The following is a 20,621-nucleotide window of genomic DNA, read 5'->3' on the forward strand; positions in this document are numbered from 1 at the left end:
AGCTCAAATGGCTAAAGTTAACCCAATGAGCTCAAATGGCGTTGCCATCACCACAGCAATGTTAGCTAGCTAGCTATATTTTCTTAGCAGAATCACCACAGCCTCGTAGATAGACCATGCATTGCAACATTTTCCATCTATTCCTTTTTATAAGCAAAACTGTTTTGAAACTCACTTTTCATTTTTTTGTGCCTCTTTTGAATCCATCTGTAGTCTTCCATGTCTGAACAGAAGTCCACAGAGTCCCCAGGTTCTGGCTGTGGTGTTCCAGCCCAGAGAAGTTCACAGCAGGGTCCAGAAGTGGTGTCAGTGAAGCTGGAGGACTGCAGTCAAACACTGGAACTCAATGTGATTGTCAAAGAAGAGCCAGAAGTCCTAGAGGAAGAGATGGCTGTCAAAGAGGAGGTGGCGGAGGAGGAGAGAGCAGTCGGAGAGGAAGAGGAGGAGAGAGCAATCAAAGAGGAAGAGGAGGAGAGAGCAGTCAAAGAGGAAGAGGAGGAGAGAGCAGTCAAAGAGGAAGAGGAGGAGAGAGCAGTCAAAGAGGAAGAGGAGGAGAGAGCAGTCAAAGAGGAAGAGGAGGAGAGAGCAATCAAAGAGGAAGAGGAGGAGAGAGCAATCAAAGAGGAAGAGGAGGAGAGAGAGGAAGAGAGGAAGAGCAGAGGAGAGGACAGTCAAAGAGGAAGAGAGGAGAGAGCTGTGAAGGAGGAGGAGGAGGAGAGAGCTGTGAGGAGAGGAGGAGGAGGAGGAGAGAGCTGTGAAGGAGGAGGAGAGAGCAGTCAAAGAGGAGGAGGAGGAGGAGGATAGCAGAGAAGTGTCTGATCCAGATCTGGAGGAAGAAGTAGATAGTATCACTGACCCAGGTAAGTTCAGGTGTGGAGAACAGAGAGAGGTTGGTGTCTCAGGGGATTCTAAAATTATTATTTATATTATTGACAGCTCACTTCCCACAACTATTGTTATAAGTTATCCCAGCTTTTAGACAGAGATGATATATTATTGTTAAAGTTATCCCAGCTTTTAGACAGAGATTATATATTATTGTTAAAGTTAGCCCAGCTTTTAGACAGAGATGATATATTATTGTTAAAGTTAGCCCAGCTTTTAGACAGAGATGTTATACTATTGTTAAAGTTATCCCAGCTTTTAGACAGAGATGCTATACTATTGTTAAAGTTAGCCCAGCTTTTAGACAGAGATGCTATACTATTGTTAAAGTTAGCCCAGCTTTTAGACAGATGATTATGTACTATTGTTAAAGTTAGCCCAGCTTTTAGACAGATGCTATACTATTGTTAAAGTTAGCCCAGCTTTTAGACAGAGATGATTTATTATTGTTAATATTGTTAGCCCAGCTTAAAGTTAGCCCAGCTTAAAGTTAGCCCAGTTTTTAGACAGAGATTATATATTATTGTTAAAATTAGCCCATCTTTTAGACAGGGATGCTATAAAATTCCAGCTTTTAGACAGAGATGCAGTATACCAACCTGTGTCTCTGACTGTTTGACAACTCTTTCCCCAAGTTGGTGTGTGTATATCTGTGGATGGTAGATGGTTGTGATTACAAAGTTGTTGTTTTCATCGCCCAGTAAATAATCTGCTGTTAATTAATGAAACAATTAATAAAGATTTGTAAGCTTGGGCTCGTGCCATCACCTGCTGTTGTGCCCTTGACTAAGACTCTTAACCGCCCACAGCAACTGGTCCACATGCCCCCATAGTACGGCAGCCCACTATTCCGTTGGAATCCTTGTGTTCTAATTGGACAAATAAAGGGATCTTAATCGTTTTTAGACGAGTCTAAAGCCAATGCTTCTGCTCCTGATTCTAACCCCATATCTTCCATATTCCCACAGGAGAGATCTCCAACCCAGGTTCAGACAGTGAGCCCAGTTCCACAGCATCAGGAAACCATAAACAACACAGACGGAGGAACTCAAGACAGAAACATCACCACTGCATGGACCGACCCTGCTCAGATTCTAGAGGCAGTTTTGTGTGTCCAACTCACCTCCTACCACGCAAAAAGACCCTCAAAAGAAAGAAGATGTACCCGTGTGGTCAATGTGGGAAGAGATTTCAGACACCAAGCAGCTTGAAGACGCACCAGCTTACTCACACAGGAAAGAAGTCGTACCACTGCTCCCAGTGTAGGAAGACTTTCAGTTGTTCGTTCAATTTGAAGAGGCATCAGAGAATACACACAGGAGAGAAGCCTTTCCACTGCTTCCAATGTGGGAAGAGTTTCCGTATGGAAGGACAGCTAAACGAACACAAGAGAATACACACAGGAGAGAAGCCGTACCACTGCTTTCAGTGTGGGAAGAGCTTTGGTCGGGCAGGAGCTCTAAAGGCACACCAGCTAATTCACACAGGACAGAAGCCGTACCACTGCTCTCAGTGTGGGAAGAGCTTCAGCCAGGCAGGACACCTGAAGACACACCATCGAATTCATTCGGGAGAGAAGCCATACCACTGCTCTGTTTGTGAGATGAGTTTTCCTCTTTTACAGACCTTAAATAGACACCAGCTTACTCACACAAGAAAGATGCCTTATCACTGCTCCCAGTGTGGGAAAAGCTTCAGTCAAACAGGAAGCCTGAGGGCACACCAGTTAACTCACACAGTAGAGAAGCCTTACCACTGCCTTCAATGTGGAAAGAGTTTCAGTCATTCATCAAATGTGACAGCCCACCAGTTAACTCACACAAGAGAGAAGAATTACCACTGCACTCAGTGTGGGAAGAGCTTCAGTCTGGCAAGATACCTGAAGAAACATTGTCAAACGCACACGGGAGAGAAGCCTTACCACTGCCCTCAGTGTGGGAAGAGTTTCCGTCAGTCATCACATCTGAGGGCACACAAGTTAACTCACACAGGAGAGAAGCCCTGTACTGCTTCTCTCAGTGTGGGAAGATCTTCAGGCAGACAGCAGACTTAAAGAGACACCAGCTAAACGTGGACACATTTTTATCCCGATCTACAGGCTCCAGATCAGATCTCGGCCCATTGACTGTTCCTAGGCCGTCATTGAAAATAAGAATTTGTTCTTAACTGACTTGCCTAGTTAAATAAAGGTAAAACTTATCTACAGGCTCTTACAACCGTCACAATAATTTAACATGTTGAATATATTGGGCCTCAAATCAACCATTATTGCTGAGTGCAAGCAGTGCTCAGAGCACTTATGAGGCACGTCCCACCGTCAGCCAATCATCTTCTCAGATAGCTAACGTTGGCTAGGCTAATAGCTAACGTTGGCTAGGCTAATAGCTAACGTTGGCTAGGCTAATAGCTAACGTTGGCTAGGCTAATAGCTAACGTTGGCTAGGCTAATAGCTAACGTTGGCTAGGCTAATAGCTAACGTTGGCTAGGCTAATAGCTAACGTTGGCTAGGCTAATAGCTAACGTTGGCTAGGCTAATAGCTAACGTTGGCTAGGCTAATAGCTAACGTTGGCTAGGCTAATAGCTAACGTTGGCTAGGCTAATAGCTAACGTTAGCTGGCTGACTCGCTTGTTGGCTAAGATAATTGCATACAGCAAACATTTTAAGATAATTGGTTAGATGGAAGGGCTGGATATTGATGCACGGACCGGTTTGGGTTTTTACTTTACATTCTATGTCGGCCGTCAATGTAATTATGAATTTGTTTTCATTGGACTTGCCTACTTAAAGATTGTATTTTTTTATAAATATAACGGTATTTGAATGTTTGGTTTGTTAAACGTGATATGCCGTGTGTAACGTCCATTTTGATAATTTACTCTGCTACTCGAGTCATCTCTCTCTGCTCTCCCCTCTCTCTATGCGGCGTTGCCACACAGACCTAGCCCCGCCCCTTTCATTCAAGGAGCTCACGTGTTGTTTCTGGTCCACCAGACATGTGCGTTCAGTCTGCATGGTCAATGCAGCACACGCAACAATATCAATACACTTCTAGAATGTATCCTTCCTTTTGTTTCTTACACCTGCAAACTGCTGGTTTTGTCTTTTCTTAGCGAGTTGTTCTATATCGTGTTAACCGCTAGCTAGATAATAGATGTACCGAGTCAGAACAAAGATAGCTAGTTATACAGCCTGATACCAGTGATGGTGGAGGCCTAAATCAGCATGTTTGTGAAACAGTATCTTCTAAACCAATAAGATCAGGAGAAGCATGAATATATTATCTACATGAAGTAGCTCATCCCTGGCATTTCTATTTGTTGTCATGCCAACCAGCACTGTATTCAAAATTCCCACTTATTTATATTCTATTTCTATGATTTCAACGGTTCCCCAAGTGTTTTGATATAAATTAGAAGTGAAATCGCAATTACATTTGGTAAAAATAAATCCTTGAATTTTTGGGGGCCAATATCGTGAAGCCCTGCGTGGCAGTGTGAAAATAATCAAAAATTAGTGCAGGAAATGAAGAAATTGATGGAAATGTAGGACATTGTATTTGGTTAAAGTTGATTTGTACAATATAAAACAATAAGAATGAAGAAAGAATTTTGTATTATTCAAAACCTAAAATCCTGTCAAATACCGTCCTATGTGATATTATATACTTGGGCCATATCGCCCAAGATGGTGTTATGTATTAGCGACACTTTGGTTTACTTTAATGTAGCTGTAAGATGGGTGCTGATAGCAACTGGCTGACTCATTCAGTGCTAACGTAACGCTAGCAGGCTGGTAGGGCTAACGCTAGCAGGCTGGTAGGGCTACGCTCGCACGCTAGCAGGCTGGTAGGGCTAACGCTAGCAGGCTGGTACGCTCGCAGGCTGGTAACAGGCTGGTAGGGCTAACGCTCGCAGGCTGGTAGGGCTAACGCTAGCAGGCAGGCTGGTAGGGCTAACGCTAGCGCAGGCTGGCTAGGGCTGGTAACGCTGGTAGGGCTAACGCTCGCAGGCTGGTAGGGCTGGTAGGGCTAACGCTCGCAGGCTGGTAGGGCTGGTAACACATCCACGCCAGACGTCAATCACAATGAGAATACACAAAGAGCCCTTCACTGAACAGAGAACAAAGAGGGGGAGGGGTGGCTTACCAGCAGAGGGGGGAGGGGCCGCTCCCGGTAGGCTCCCAACAGAGGGGAAGGGGCCACTCCCAACAGGATTTGTCGTCCTCTTTTGCTCATCTCACATCTCTAGTCTACATCAAAGCTCCTCCCATCAGCTCGAAGGCGGTAAGTTTAACCCAGTGGTCCACAGACAGCCTGCCGGAGACATGGACACAGCAGAGTTCTGACCAAGAGTGACGATGACTTCAACACAGCCAGGGGGAACTTCTCCATTGGAGAGCCTCTCCAGCAGAGGGGCAGGCTCCCAGCAGAGGGGGAGGAGCCTCTCCCGGCAGGCTCCCAGCAGAGTTCTGACGAAGAGTGACGATGACTACAACACAGCCAGGGAACTTCTCCATTGGAGAACCATCTGCTCCAAAAGTGCCTCAACTCATATTTCCTCAAGCAGACCACGTAAACGGACTGAACCTGACATGGTTAACAGTGTTTGTGTGTAATAAGATGCCATTTTAGAATTTGTGTGATTTATGCTTTTGTGACAATGACCAGGTAGTAAAGTACCCTCAGGTGTCCACGGAAAAGTGTACTGTTTGGTATCTGTGCGATCTTAGTCTTCACACAGGCGGTGGTAGATGTTATGAGAGGACAAAGTACCCTCCATTTATGTGGACAGTTGATTAACTCGTGCCCTGCCCTGAGCCAATTACAGCTCTCCTCACCTGACTCGTGCCCTGCCCTGAGCCAATCACAGCTCTCCTCACCTGACTCGTGACCTGCCATGAGTCAAAGATCAATGCAGATGATGACTGCTATTCCCTCACCTGAGCCAATCACAGCTCTCCTGACGGTAGGCTTCACCTCATCCTGACCAGGACTATAAACTGAATGTATGAGTATAATATATGCCATTTAGCAGTACCACTCATTTTTCCAACCAGGACTTACAGTCATGTGTGCATACATTCTACGTATGGGTGGTCCAGGGAATCGAACCCACTACTCTGGCGTTACCAGCGCCATGCTCTACCAACTGAGCTACAGAAGGACCACTTATTGTGTTCGCACGGTGACCAGGACTATAAACTGAATGTATGAGTACCACTCATTGTGTTCGCACGGTGACCAGGACTTTAAACTGAATGTATGAGTACCACTCATTGTGTTCGCACGGTGACCAGGACTTTAAACTGAACGTATGAGTACCACTTATTGTGTTCGCACGGTGACCAGGACTATAAACTGAACGTATGAGTACCACTTATTGTGTTCACACGGTGACCAGGACTATAAACTGAATGTATGAGTACCACTCATTGTGTTCGCACGGTGACCAGGACTATAAACTGAATGTGTGAGTACCACTCATTGTGTTCGCACGGTGAACCGGAACTGTGAACTTAATGTGACCCTACACCGGGGAACGTTCCCTGAAGACCCTACACCGGGAACGTTCCCTGAAGACCCTACACCATGGAACGTTCCCTGAAGACCCTACACCGCAGAACGTTCCCTGAAGACCCTACACCATGGAACGTTCCCTGAAGACCCTACACCGCAGAACGTTCCCTGAAGACCCTACACCGCAGAACGTTCCCTAAAGACCCTACACCGGGAACGTTCCCTGAAGACCCTACACCGCAGAACGTTCCCTGAAGACCCTACACCGCAGAACGTTCCCTGAAGACCCTACACACCGCAGAACGTTCCCTGAAGACCCTACACCATGGAACGTTCCCTGAAGACCCTACACCATGGAACGTTCCCTGAAGACCCTACACCGCAGAACGTTCCCTGAAGACCCTACACCGCAGAACGTTCCCTGAAGACCCTACACCATGGAACGTTCCCTGAAGACCCTACACCATGGAACGTTCCCTGAAGACCCTACACCATGGAACGTTCCCTGAAGACCCTACACCATGGAACGTTCCCTGAAGACCCTACACCGCAGAACGTTCCCTGAAGACCCTACACCGGGAACGTTCCCTGAAGACCCTACACGATGGAACGTTCCCTGAAGACCCTACACCATGGAACGTTCCCTGAAGACCCTACACCGCAGAACATTCCCTGAAGACCCTACACCGGGAACGTTCCCTGAAGACCCTACACCATGGAACGTTCCCTGAAGACCCTACACCATGGAACGTTCCCTGAAGACCCTACACCGCAGAACGTTCCCTGAAGACCCTACACCATGGAACGTTCCCTGAAGACCCTACACCGCAGAACGTTCCCTGAAGACCCTACACCGCAGAACGTTCCCTGAAGACCCTACACCGCAGAACGTTCCCTGAAGACCCTACACACCGCAGAACGTTCCCTGAAGACCCTACACCGCAGAACGTTCCCTGAAGACCCTACACCGCAGAAAGTTCCCTGAAGACCCTACACCGGGGAACGTTCCCTGAAGACCCTACACCGCAGAATGTTCCCTGAAGACCCTACACCGCAGAACGTTCCCTGAAGACCCTACACCACAGAACGTTCCCTGAAGACCCTACACCGCAGAACGTTCCCTGAAGACCCTACACCGCAGAACGTTCCCTGAAGACCCTACACCGCAGAACGTTCCCTGAAGACCCTACACCGCAGAACGTTCCCTGAAGACCCTACACCGCGGAACGTTCCCTGAAGACCCTACACCATGGAACGTTCCCTGAAGACCCTACACCATGGAACGTTCCCTGAAGACCCTGAAGAGACCCTACACCGTTCCCTGAAGAACGTTCCCTGAAGACCCTACACCGCAGAACGTTCCCTGAAGACCCTACACCGCAGAACGTTCCCTGAAGACCCTACACCGCAGAACGTTCCCTGAAGACCCTACACCGCAGAACGTTCCCTGAAGACCCTACACCGCGGAACGTTCCCTGAAGACCCTACACCGCGGAACGTTCCCTGAAGACCCTACACGCAGAACGTTCCCTGAAGACCCTACACCGTTGGTTCCAGACAGGATATACATAATAGTATCCATTGTTCCCTGATTTTACTGTAAGCGTGTAACCTGTAGGCTATGGTACTTCCCTTATTACCTATCTATTTATATCACATTCTATTTCTATATTATGATCCCTACCTGGTCAAAACATATAGATTCAATGGTTGTAAAGATGATGGTCTGTCTGTAGTAAAGAGATTTATGACACCACAAAGAAGTCCTGCATGCTCTAGTTTAGGCTCTAGTTTTATCTGATCTAGATTAATGTCCAGCCATGTGTTTAGGCTCTAGTTTTATCTTATCTAGATTAATGTCCAGCCATATGTTTAGGCTCTAGTTTTATCTTATCTAGATTAATGTCCAGCTGTATGTTTAGGCTCTAGTTTTATCTTATCTATATTAATGTCCAGCCGTGTGTTTATGCTCTAGTTTTATCTTATCTAGATTAATGTCCAGCCATGTGTTTAGGCTCTAGTTTTATCTGATCTAGATTAATGTCCAGCCGTATGTTTAGGCTCTAGTTTTATCTTATCTAGATTAATGTCCAGCCGTATGTTTAGGCTCTAGTTTTATCTTATCTAGATTAATGTCCAGCCGTATGTTTAGGCTCTAGTTTTATCTTATCTAGATTAATGTCCAGCCGTATGTTTAGGCTCTAGTTTTATCTTATCTAGATTAATGTCCAGCCGTGTGTTTAGGCTCTAGTTTTATCTTATCTAGATTAATGTCCAGCCTTATGTTTAGGCTCTAGTTTTATCTTATCTAGATTAATGTCCAGCCATATGTTTAGGCTCTAGTTTTATCTTATCTAGATTAATGTCCAGCCGTATGTTTAGGCTCTAGTTTTATCTTATCTAGATTAATGTCCAGCCATGTGTTTAGGCTCTAGTTTTATCTCATCTAGATTAATGTCCAGCCATATGTTTAGGCTCTAGTTTTATCTTATCTAGATTAATGTCCAGCCATGTGTTTAGGCTCTAGTTTTATCTCATCTAGATTAATGTCCAGCCATATGTTTAGGCTCTAGTTTTATCTTATCTAGATTAATGTCCAGCCATGTGTTTAGGCTCTAGTTTTATCTCATCTAGATTAATGTCCAGCCATATGTTTAGGCTCTAGTTTTATCTTATCTTGATTATTGTCCAGCTGTATGTTTAGGTCCTGCAAAGAAAGACCTAGTTAAGCTGCAGCCCAGAACAGAGTGGCAGATCTTGCTCTTCATATTGTAACCAGAGGGCACACAGTCTTGCTCTTCATTGTAACCAGAGGGCACACAGTCTTGCTCTTCATTGTAACCAGAGGGCACACAGTCTTGCTCTTCATTGTAACCAGAGGGCACACAGTCTTGCTCTTCATTGTAACCAGAGGGCACACAGTCTCTCTTGGCTGAGAGTTGAGGAAAGACACTAATTGTTTTAATAAAGTGTTGGAAATTCCAAATAGTTTCCATAGTCACCGTACACACAGCTCTGACACACACACTTACCCCACCAGACACGCCACCAGGGGTCTTTTCACAGTCAAGGAAACATACAGTATTATACAGAGCCGTGAGTGCCTAGTGCTCCCTTCTATCTTATATACAGTATTATACACAGCCGTGAGTGCCTGGTGCTCCCTTCTATCTTATATACAGTATTATACACAGCCGTGAGTGCCTGGTGCTCCCTTCTATCTTACATACAGTATTATACAGAGCCGTGAGTGCCTAGTGCTCCCTTCTATCTTACATACAGTATTATACACAGCCGTGAGTGCCTGGTGCTCCCTTCTATCTTATACACAGCCGTGAGTGCCTGGTCCCTTCTATCTTATATACAGTATTATACAGAGCCGTGAGTGCCTGGTGCTCCCTTCTATCTTATATACAGTATTATACAGAGCCGTGAGTGCCTGGTGCTCCCTTCTATCTTATATACAGTATTATACACAGCCGTGAGTGCCTGGTGCTCCCTTCTATCTTATATACAGTATTATACACAGCCGTGAGTGCATGGTGCTCCCTTCTATCTTATATACAGTATTATACAGAGCCGTGAGTGCCTAGTGCTCCCTTCTATCTTATATACAGTATTATACACAGCCGTGAGTGCCTAGTGCTCCCTTCTATCTTATATACAGTATTATACAGAGCCGTGAGTGCCTAGTGCTCCCTTCTATCTTATATACAGTATTATACAGAGCCGTGAGTGCCTGGTGCTCCCTTCTATCTTATATATAGTATTATACAGAGCCGTGAGTGCCTGGTGCTCCCTTCTATCTTATACCGTATTATACAGAGCCGTGAGTGCCTGGTGCTCCCTTCTATCTTATACCGTATTATACAGAGCCGTGAGTGCCTGGTGCTCCCTTCTATCTTATATACAGTATTATACAGAGCCGTGAGTGCCTAGTGCTCCCTTCTATCTTATATACAGTATTATACAGAGCCGTGAGTGCATGGTGCTCCCTTCTATCTTATACCTTATACAGAGCCGTGAGTGCCTAGTGCTCCCTTCTATCTTAAATACAGTATTATACAGAGCCGTGAGTGCCTAGTGCTCCCTTCTATCTTATATACAGTATTATACAGAGCCGTGAGTGCCTGGTGCTCCCTTCTATCTTATATACAGTATTATACAGAGCCGTGAGTGCCTGGTGCTCCCTTCTATCTTATACACAGTATTATACAGAGCCGTGAGTGCCTGGTGCTCCCTTCTATCTTATACACAGTATTATACAGAGCCGTGAGTGCCTGGTGCTCCCTTCTATCTTACATACAGTATTATACAGAGCCGTGAGTGCCTAGTGCTCCCTTCTATCTTATACACAGTATTATACAGAGCCGTGAGTGCCTGGTGCTCCCTTCTATCTTACATACAGTATTATACAGAGCCGTGAGTGCCTGGTGCTCCCTTCTATCTTACATACAGTATTATACAGAGCCGTGAGTGCCTGGTGCTCCCTTCTATCTTATACAGTATTATACACAGCCGTGAGTGCCTGGTGCTCCCTTCTATCTTATACACAGTATTATACAGAGCCGTGAGTGCCTGGTGCTCCCTTCTATCTTACATACAGTATTATACAGAGCCGTGAGTGCCTGGTGCTCCCTTCTATCTTATACACAGTATTATACAGAGCCGTGAGTGCCTGGTGCTCCCTTCTATCTTACATACAGTATTATACAGAGCCGTGAGTGCCTGGTGCTCCCTTCTATCTTATACAGTATTATACAGAGCCGTGAGTGCCTAGTGCTCCCTTCTATCTTATATACAGTATTATACAGAGCCGTGAGTGCCTGGTGCTCCCTTCTATCTTATACACAGTATTATACACCACTTTATTTGTACTATTTTCTACATTGTAGAATAACAGAAACATCAACACTATGAAATAACACATGTAGTAACCAGAAAAGTGTTAAACGAATCAAAATATATGAGATTTTTCAAAGGAGCTACCCTTTGCCTTGAGGACAGCTTTAAACACTCTTTGGCATTCTCTCAACCAGCTTCATGAGGTGGAATGCAATTCAGTTTACATAAAAATCACTTCCAAACCAAATGGTATAACGATATAAAGATCTTACTCGGAAGTATTTAGTGAATTGCTCGATATGCGCATCGAGCGCAGCCTTGACTCTCTTTTAGAACGCAGCAGGTAATCTCGCGATAACAGCACAGATCTTGTTCTAAGGAAAGGAGGGAGTTCGAAGTTATGCTAGCTAGCTGTTGTTACTATCTATAACTACCTAACTAGTCAACTTTTTAAACGTCAAGTTCAAGGTAAGATCTGATCAAACTGTATAATAAATTCTATAACGTGTCCATATGATTTAATAGTCGGATTATTTGCCGATCAACATGTGTCGACAATTTGCCGATTGAACTTGCTAGCTAACGTTAGCTAACTAGGGGATTCGATACGTCTAAGGTAACCAACGTTAACTATCATAGAGAAGTTGTTGTGATGACATTATTCATGTTCATCAACTACGACGTGTGACTCGTCCATCCTTAAAATAACCGAGTAAATCCATAGTTATTAGGCAACACTGGTAGCAGGTTAGCATGGCTAGTTGGTTACTCGTTCACGTTAGTAGTGGTCATTGGCGTTACATGCGGCTTCATCTTTCCAATTGTGCAAAGTCACTAAAGTACCGACCAACTTTTTTCTCTTGTATGCGCTTTTCAAACATCATGTCGCGACTTTCGAACACTTTTTATTTTTATTTAACCCCAGACTAGCTTTGCGCATGTGTCGGATCAGCAGTACGAGTTGTGCATCCGACGCTAGCTTTTTATTTCTTTATTTAACTGAACCCTAACCCGGAAGACGTTGGGCCAATTATGATACAGCCTGCCATCGAACCAGGGTCTGTAGTGACGCCTGTAGTACTGAGATGCAGTGCCTTAAACTGCTGCGCCACTCTGGAGCTAGCTAACATGCATCTTCTTGCCCACCAGAGATAGTCGCCCCAAAATGCTCGTTGACCATGGACATAGCCTCCTATGTCACATAGGAATATGAAGCTACTGAAAATGTTTCCAGCTAATTACCCTCTCTGTTCTAGCGCAGTAAGCTTGTAAAAAAATAAACAGTTGACCACCATGGACATTGTATGTAGCTCCTGTAAATGTTGCTCTCTCTCTTATAGAAGCTACAGCAACCTTGTAAACAGTTGACCCCATGGACATTGTATGTAGCTCCTGTAAATATTGGTCTCTCTCTCTTATAGAAGCGACAGCAACCTTGTAAACAGTTGACCCCATGGACATTGTATGTAGCTCCTGTAAATATTGGTCTCTCTCTCTTATAGAAGCGACAGCAACCTTGTAAACAGTTGACCACCATGGACATTGAGGATGACACGACGGTGTTCTCCACTCTGAAGTCCTTTAAGAGTTTCATCTCTCTTCCGGACATGTCTCGGAACCAGGGAGAACCCGCCCCGGTGCAGAGCCACGTCCTACAGAACCAGTACCTGCAGAGGTTACAGGTGGGTGGAGTAGGACAGACACACACAGAGCCACGTCCTACAGAACCAGTACCTGCAGAGATTACAGGTGGGTGGAGTAGGACAGATACACACAGACCCACGTCCTACAGAACCAGTACCTGCAGAGATTACAGGTGGGTGGAGTAGGACAGATACACACAGACCCACGTCCTACAGAACCAGTACCTGCAGAGATTACAGGTGGGTGGAGTAGGACAGACACACACAGAGCCACGTCCTACAGAACCAGTACCTGCAGAGATTACAGGTGGGTGGAGTAGGACAGACACATAGAGCTACGTCCTACAGAACCAGTACCTGCAGAGATTACAGGTGGGTGGAGTAGGACAGATACACACAGACCCACGTCCTACAGAACCAGTACCTGCAGAGATTACAGGTGGGTGGAGTAGGACAGACACACACAGAGCCACGTCCTACAGAACCAGTACCTGCAGAGATTACAGGTGGGTGGAGTAGGACAGACACATAGAGCTACGTCCTACAGAACCAGTACCTGCAGAGATTACAGGTGGGTGGAGTAGGACAGACACATAGAGCCACGTCCTACAGAACCAGTACCTGCAGAGATTACAGGTGGGTGGAGTAGGACAGACACACAGAGCCACGTCCTACAGAACCAGTACCTGCAGAGATTACAGGTGGGTGGAGTAGGACAGATACACACAGAGCCACGTCCTACAGAACCAGTACATACAGAACCAGTACATACAGAACCAGTATTTAGAGGACAGAGGTGGTGGGACTGTGACACATTGTGTTGTTGTGAATGACCAGAGACTGCAGAGAGAAGGTTCAGTCTGAAACCTGTGTATGTAAGACACAGGAAGTGACCCGTGTGTCTCTGTGTGTAGTTGCTGGAGGCAGCAGAGAAGGTACAGTCTGAAACCTGTGTATGTAAGACACAGGAAGTGACCCGTGTGTCTCTGTGTGTAGTTGCTGGAGGCAGCAGAGAAGGTTCAGTCTGAAACCTGTGTATGTAAAACACAGGAAGTGACCCGTGTGTCTCTGTGTGTAGTTGCTGGAGGCAGCAGAGAAGGTTCAGTCTAAGACCCAGCTGATCCAGATGGACCAGGAGAAGAGACAGATGGAGATCAGTCACAAGAGAGCACGCATCGAACTGGAGAAGAACGCTACGCTGAGCGCTAGGGACTTTGAGGTATGTAACACACACACCTGGAGGTAACACACACGCACACACCTGGAGGTAACACACACACACACACACACACACACACACACACACACACACACCTGGAGGTAACACACACACCTGGAGTATTCTGTGTATTCATATTCTGTGTTCTAAATTCTGTGTTCTGAATTCTGTGTTCTGACTTCTATGGCCCACGTTCTAATTGTTCCAGCGTGAGGTGGACCGTAACCAGGACCTGCTGGGACGAATCAGACGCCTGGAAGAGAGGGAGGCGGAGTCTAGCCAGAGCCTATCGGAAAAGGCAGAGGCAAACCGTGCTCTACATCGGACCCTGGAGTCTCTCAACAGGAGGGTGGAGGAGAGGGATGGATGGCTCAACACCTCTAACCAGGTACACCTGTAACAGAGATCAGATTATACCATGAAATCATTCCTCTAACCAGGTACACCTGTAACAGATCAGATTATACCATAAAATCACTCCTTTAACCAGGTACACCTGTAACAGAGATCAGATTATACCATAAAATCACTCCTTTAACCGGGTACACCTGTAACAGAGATCAGATTATACCATAAAATCACTCCTTTAACCAGGTACACCTGTAACAGAGATCAGATTATACCATAAAATCACCCCTCTAACCAGGTACACCTGTAACAGAGATCAGATTATACCATAAAATCACACCTCTAACCAGGTACACCTGTAACAGAGATCAGATTATACCATAAAATCACTCCTTTAACCAGGTACACCTGTAACAGAGATCAGATTATACCATCAAATCACTCCTCTAACCAGGTACACCTGTAACAGATCAGATTATACCATAAAATCACTCCTTTAACCAGGTACACCTGTAACAGAGATCAGATTATACCATAAAATCACTCCTCTAACCAGGTACACCTGTAACAGAGATCAGATTATACCATCAAATCACTCCACAACTAGATGTGTCTCCACTAGGGGTCGACTGATGATGATTTTTCAACGCATGGGGCGGCAGGGTAGCCTAGTGGTTAGAGCGTTGGACTAGTAACCGGAAGGTTGCAAGTTCAAACCCCCGAGCTGACAAGGTACAAATCTTTTGTTCTGCCCCTGAACAGGCAGTTAACCCACTGTTCCGAGGCCGTCATTGAAAATAAGAATTTGTTCTTAACTGACTTGCCTAGATAAATAAAGGTCAAATAAAAAAAATATTTAAAAAATAATGAAACATGTTTAATTTGGTTTAAATAATGCAAAAACAAACTGTTGGAGAATAAAGTAAAAGTGCAATATGTGCCATGTAAGAAAGCTAACGTTTAAGTTCCTTGCTCAGAACATGAGAACATATGAAAGCTGGTGGTTCCTTTTAACATGGGTCTTCAATGTTCCCAGGTAAGAAGTTTTAGGTTGTAGTTATTATAGGAATTATGACATGTCGATTATTTCTCTCTCTACCATCTGTATTTCATAGACCTTTGACTATTGGATGTTCTAAACGGTGAGCGGTTTAAAGGATGAGATTGAGGATGATGACTACACTGTGTGTTATTTGTCCCTGTAGACAGCGAGCGGTTTAAAGGATGAGATTGAGGATGATGACTACACTGTGTGTTATTTGTCCCTGTAGACGGCGAGCGGTTTAAAGGATGAGGTTGAGGATGAGGTTGATGACTACACTATGTGTTATTTGTCCCTGTAGACAGCGAGCGGTTTAAAGGATGAGGTTGAGGATGAGGTTGATGACTACACTATGTGTTATTTGTCCCTGTAGACGGCGAGCGGTTTAAAGGATGAGATTGAGGATGATGACTACACTGTGTGTTATTTGTCCCTGTAGACGGCGAGCGGTTTAAAGGATGAGGTTGAGGATGAGGTTGATGACTACACTATGTGTTATTTGTCCCTGTAGACGGCGAGCGGTTTAAAGGATGAGGTTGAGGATGAGGTTGATTACTACACTATGTGATATTTGTCCCTGTAGACGGCGAGCGGTTTAAAGGATGAGGTTGAGGATGAGGTTGATTACTACACTATGTGTTATTTGTCCCTGTAGACGGCGAGCGGTTTAAAGGATGTTGATGACTACACTAGGTGTTATTTGTCCCTGTAGAGGGCGAGCGGTTTAAAGGATGAGGTTGATGACTACACTAGGTGTTATTTGTCCCTGTAGAGGGCGAGCGGTTTAAAGGATGAGGTTGATGACTACACTGTGTGTTATTTGTCCCTGTAGAGGGCGAGCGGTTTAAAGGATGAGGTTGATGACTACACTGTGTGTTATTTGTCCCTGTAGACAGCGAGCGGTTTAAAGGATGAGGTTGATTACTACACTGTGTGTTATTTGTCCCTGTAGACGGCGAGCGGTTTAAAGGATGAGGTTGATTACTACACTAGGTGTTATTTGTCCCTGTAGACAGCGAGCGGTTTAAAGGATGAGGTTGATGACTACACTATGTGATATTTGTCCCTGTAGACGGTGAGCGGTTTAAAGGATGAGGATGAGGTTGATTACTACACTAGGTGTCATTTGTCCCTGTAGACAGCGAGCGGTTTAAAGGATGAGGTTGAGGATGAGGTTGATTACTACACTATGTGTTATTTGTCCCTGTAGACGGCGAGCGGTTTAAAGGATGAGATCCGGGACCTGAAGCAGCAGGTCCAGACGCGGGACAACACCATCTCTAACCAGACACTGGAGAACCAGGGACTACAGGAACAAGTGGAGCTACAACACAGGTAACACACACTACTTCCTGGATTTCCTTTCTTCTGATTGGTCCTGTCTGGATTTCGTTTCTTCTGATTGGTCCTGCCTGGATTTCCTTTCTTCTGATTGGTCCTGCCTGGATTTCCTTTCTTCTGTTTGGTATTTCCTGGTTTCCCTTCCCTCTCACTGTTCCTGCCTCAATTTTTTAATTTGACCTTTATTTAACCAGGCAAGTCAGTTAAGAACAAATTCTTATTTTCAATGACGGCCTCGGAACAGTGAACTGCCTGTTCAGGGGCAGAACGACAGATTTGTACCTTGTCAGCTCGGGGATTTGAACTTGCAACCTTCCGGTTACTAGCCCAACGCTCTAACCACTAGGCTACACTTCCTCCCCCCTGACTGGTCCTCTTTACAGGAAGTACCAGGAAGTGTCTCAGCGGTGCCAGGCCCTCCAGTTAGCATCATCCACCTGCTCCGACCACGAACTCAAGATTAAGGTGAGGCTAGGATTATTGTTGTTCAAAGTAGGACGAAAATGAATGATGTCTAGATTAAGATTGGTATTAATACAGTTCAGATTGGGACTAGGTTTAGAAAACTAGGAGGTTAGGACTGATCGGTTGACTGATGTATGAAGATTGAGACTGATTGTACCTGAATTCAAATTAGGACTGGGGTTGAGATTGGGACTAGAGTTGGGGAGCTAGGTTAGGATTAGGATTTGGGTTGAGATTGGGACTAGAGTTGGGGAGCTAGGTTAGGATTAGGACTGGGGTTGAGATTGGGACTAGAGTTGGAGCTAGGTTAGGATTAAGACGGGTTGAGATTGGGACTAGAGTTGGAGCTGGATTAGGACTGGGATTGAGATTGGGACTAGAGGTGGAGCTAGGTTAGGATTAGGACTGGGAATGAGATTGGGATGAGTTGGAGCTAGGTTAGGATTAGGACTGGGATTGAGATTGGGACTAGAGTTGGAGCTAGGTTAGGATTAGGACTGGGGTTGAGATTGGGACTAAAGTTGGGGAGCTAGGTTAGGATTAGGACTGGGGTTGAGATTGTGACTAGAGTTGGATCTAGGTTAGGATTAGGACTGGGGTTGAGATTGGGACCAGAGTTGGGGAGCTAGGTTAGGATTAGGACTGGGGTTGAGATTGGGACTAGAGTTGGAGTTAGGTTAGGATTAGGACTGGGATTGAGATTGGGACTAGAGTTGGGGAGCTAGGTTAGGATTAGGATTGGGACTAGAGTTGGAGCTAGGTTAGGATTAGGACTGGGGTTGAGACTGGGACTAGACTCTGTCCTCTGTAGGCTTTATAAACTCTCAATGTAATCACCATTTATTGTTTCTGGGTTTAAATGACCTGCCATCAAATGAAGAGATGCTATTAACTCTTCAGTCTCACGCGCAACCTCAAACTCCACACGATGTTCACCTTTCAGGTTGTCATTAAATCTCTCTTTCATGAGCGGAGAATACAACTCAAAGGTGTGTGTCTGTGTGTGTGTCCCCTCCCAGGAGTTGGAGAGGAAGTTGGCTCTGCAGGAACAGGATGTTGTCATAGTGAAGAACATGAGGTCAGAGGTCGCTAGGGTCCCAGATATGGACAAGGAGCTCCGACAGCTAAGGGAGGAGAATGTTTACCTCAGGTAACACTACTAGAACACATGGAGCAGGACAGCTAAGAGAGGAGAATGTTTACCTCAGGTAACACTACTAGAATACATGGAGCAGGACAGCTAAGAGAGGAGAATGTTTACCTCAGGTAACACTACTAGAATACATGGAGCAGGACAGCTAAGAGAGGAGAATGTTTACCTCAGGTAACACTACTAGAATACATGGAGCAGGACAGCTAAGAGAGGAGAATGTTTACCTCAGGTAACACTACTAGAACACATGGAGCAGGACAGCTAAGAGGTTATTTGTAGGTTGTTAAAGAAGACAACTATCATTAATGTCTCTTAAACCTCTCTCTCACTGTCTCCCCTCATTCCGTATCCCAGGGAGACGAGGGAGAACGTGTTCCTGCTGAAGGAGGAAACTGAGGGTTTGAGACGTAAGGTAGAACGCATGGAGAAGATGAAAGAGGAGATGGTGAACGTGGAGCTGGAGAAGGAGGTGTGTGACCTGTTTAAATGTGAAACTGGGCTGGAGGAGAAACATTTGCAGTGTGCCGTCTGTTCTGATACACAACTGAAATGGAAACGTAACTTCAAAGATAAATAATTTGTATTTTTTTATTTTACCTTTATTTAACCAGGCAAGTCAGTTAAGAACAAATTCTTATTTTCAATGACGGCCTAGGAACAGTGGGTTAACTGCCTGTTCAGGGGCAGAACAACAGATTTGTACCTTGTCAGCTCTGGGGTTTGAACTCGCAAACTTCCGGTTACTAGTCCAACGCTCTAACCGCTCGGCTACCCTAGTTAGCGACAAACAAATCTCAGGGTTGGAAACAATCTGCATAGTAGTTGAATTTGTAAATGTGAAACCTTGAATCCCGACACCCTGGTGTGTCATCCTGTTCCTTCCTCTCCTCCTTCAGAAACTGTCTCAGAAACTGCAGGCCTGGGAGAACCTGGGACAGTCTACTGGACTCAACATACGGTCAGTTGGAATGTCTGTAGTCTAATATTTCACCACTTGGTGGAGCTCTTGAGTCATGACAAATACTGGTGCCTCATTCTCTCTGCGAAGAGAGTGAGGTTTTATTTATTTGTGTGTGTGTGTGTGTGTGTGTGTGTGTGTGTGTGTGTGTGTGTGTGTGTGGTGTGTGTTCTGGGCTGAAAGCCCGTAATGACAGAATGATTGCATGTTTCCATATGAGCAGCGAAGCACATCAGACACATTACAAACACTGCACTGCATCTAACACACACACACACACACACACACTATATTTTTCTCTCAGGACTACCCCAGTGTTTGATGTACACTGAGTGGCCAGATTATTAGATACATCACCCTGTTCACCAAAATAGATGTCTCCTACAGACAGGGAGTCTATAGAAAGCAGGCAGACAGGCATCGAGGCATTCAGTTACTGTTTGATTGAACGTCAGGATGGGAGAACGAGTGACCTGAGAGACGTTGAGCGTGGTATGGTCCTCAGTGCCTGCTGCACCGGATCCAGTGTCTCAGAAACATGGCTGTACCTAATAAACTGTGTACATTGATTGTTAAATGGTGCATGTCCTCTATCCCATACGATACTGATACATAGCATTACCCCCCTCTCTCCCATACGATACTGATACATAGCATTACCCCCCTCTCTCCCATACGATACTGATACATAGCATTACCCCCCTCTCTCCCATACGATACTGATACATAGCATTACCCCCCTCTCTCCCATACGATACTGATACATAGCATTACCCCCCTCTCTCCCATACGATACTGATACATAGCATTACCCCCTCTCTCTCCCATACGATACTGATACATAGCATTACCCCCTCTATCCCATACGATACTGATACATAGCATTACCCCCCTCTATCCCATACGATACTGATACATAGCATTACCCCCCCTCTCTCCCATACGATACTGATACATAGCATTACCCCCTCTCTCCCATACGATACTGATACATAGCATTACCCCCCTCTCCCATACGATACTGATACATAGCATTACCCCCCTCTATCCCATACTGATACTGATACATAGCATTACCCCCCTCTATCCCATACGATACTGATACATAGCATTACCCCCCTCTATCCCATACGATACTGATACATAGCATTACCCCCTCTATCCCATACGATACTGATACATAGCATTACCCCCCTCTATCCCA

At 45.3% G+C, this 20,621-nt stretch overlaps 2 protein-coding genes across 2 annotated transcripts in view; both read left to right on the forward strand.

Moving 5' to 3' along the window:
• Positions 1-745: 745 nt before the first annotated feature.
• On the forward strand, positions 746-4,481 carry LOC127928759 (zinc finger protein 239-like). The gene is made up of 2 exons (XM_052516113.1): positions 746-860; positions 1,854-4,481. Exon 2 carries the CDS (start codon positions 1,958-1,960, stop codon positions 2,936-2,938), a length of 981 nt encoding a protein of 326 aa, XP_052372073.1. The 5' UTR covers positions 746-860; positions 1,854-1,957; the 3' UTR covers positions 2,939-4,481.
• Positions 4,482-12,747: 8,266 nt separating this feature from the next.
• LOC127928757 (mitotic spindle assembly checkpoint protein MAD1-like) overlaps positions 12,748-20,621 on the forward strand; it is an 83,714-nt gene continuing 75,840 nt past the window's right edge. The window contains exons 1-8 of the mRNA XM_052516112.1: positions 12,748-12,930; positions 13,970-14,110; positions 14,319-14,498; positions 16,711-16,835; positions 17,225-17,306; positions 18,326-18,456; positions 18,814-18,928; positions 19,356-19,417. Of these exons, the coding sequence (XP_052372072.1) occupies positions 12,784-12,930; positions 13,970-14,110; positions 14,319-14,498; positions 16,711-16,835; positions 17,225-17,306; positions 18,326-18,456; positions 18,814-18,928; positions 19,356-19,417 (983 nt within the window). The 5' untranslated portion in view covers positions 12,748-12,783. The remainder of the gene's footprint in view (positions 12,931-13,969; positions 14,111-14,318; positions 14,499-16,710; positions 16,836-17,224; positions 17,307-18,325; positions 18,457-18,813; positions 18,929-19,355; positions 19,418-20,621) is intronic.

This window comes from Oncorhynchus keta, unplaced genomic scaffold, assembly GCF_023373465.1.
Source record: "Oncorhynchus keta strain PuntledgeMale-10-30-2019 unplaced genomic scaffold, Oket_V2 Un_scaffold_36_pilon_pilon, whole genome shotgun sequence".
Classification (NCBI taxonomy): domain Eukaryota; kingdom Metazoa; phylum Chordata; class Actinopteri; order Salmoniformes; family Salmonidae; genus Oncorhynchus; species Oncorhynchus keta.

Bases quoted from the DNA above. Each gene is read 5' to 3' on its own strand.
- LOC127928759 (XM_052516113.1), top strand. From the start codon at position 1,958: ATGGACCGACCCTGCTCAGATTCTAGAGGCAGTTTTGTGTGTCCAACT.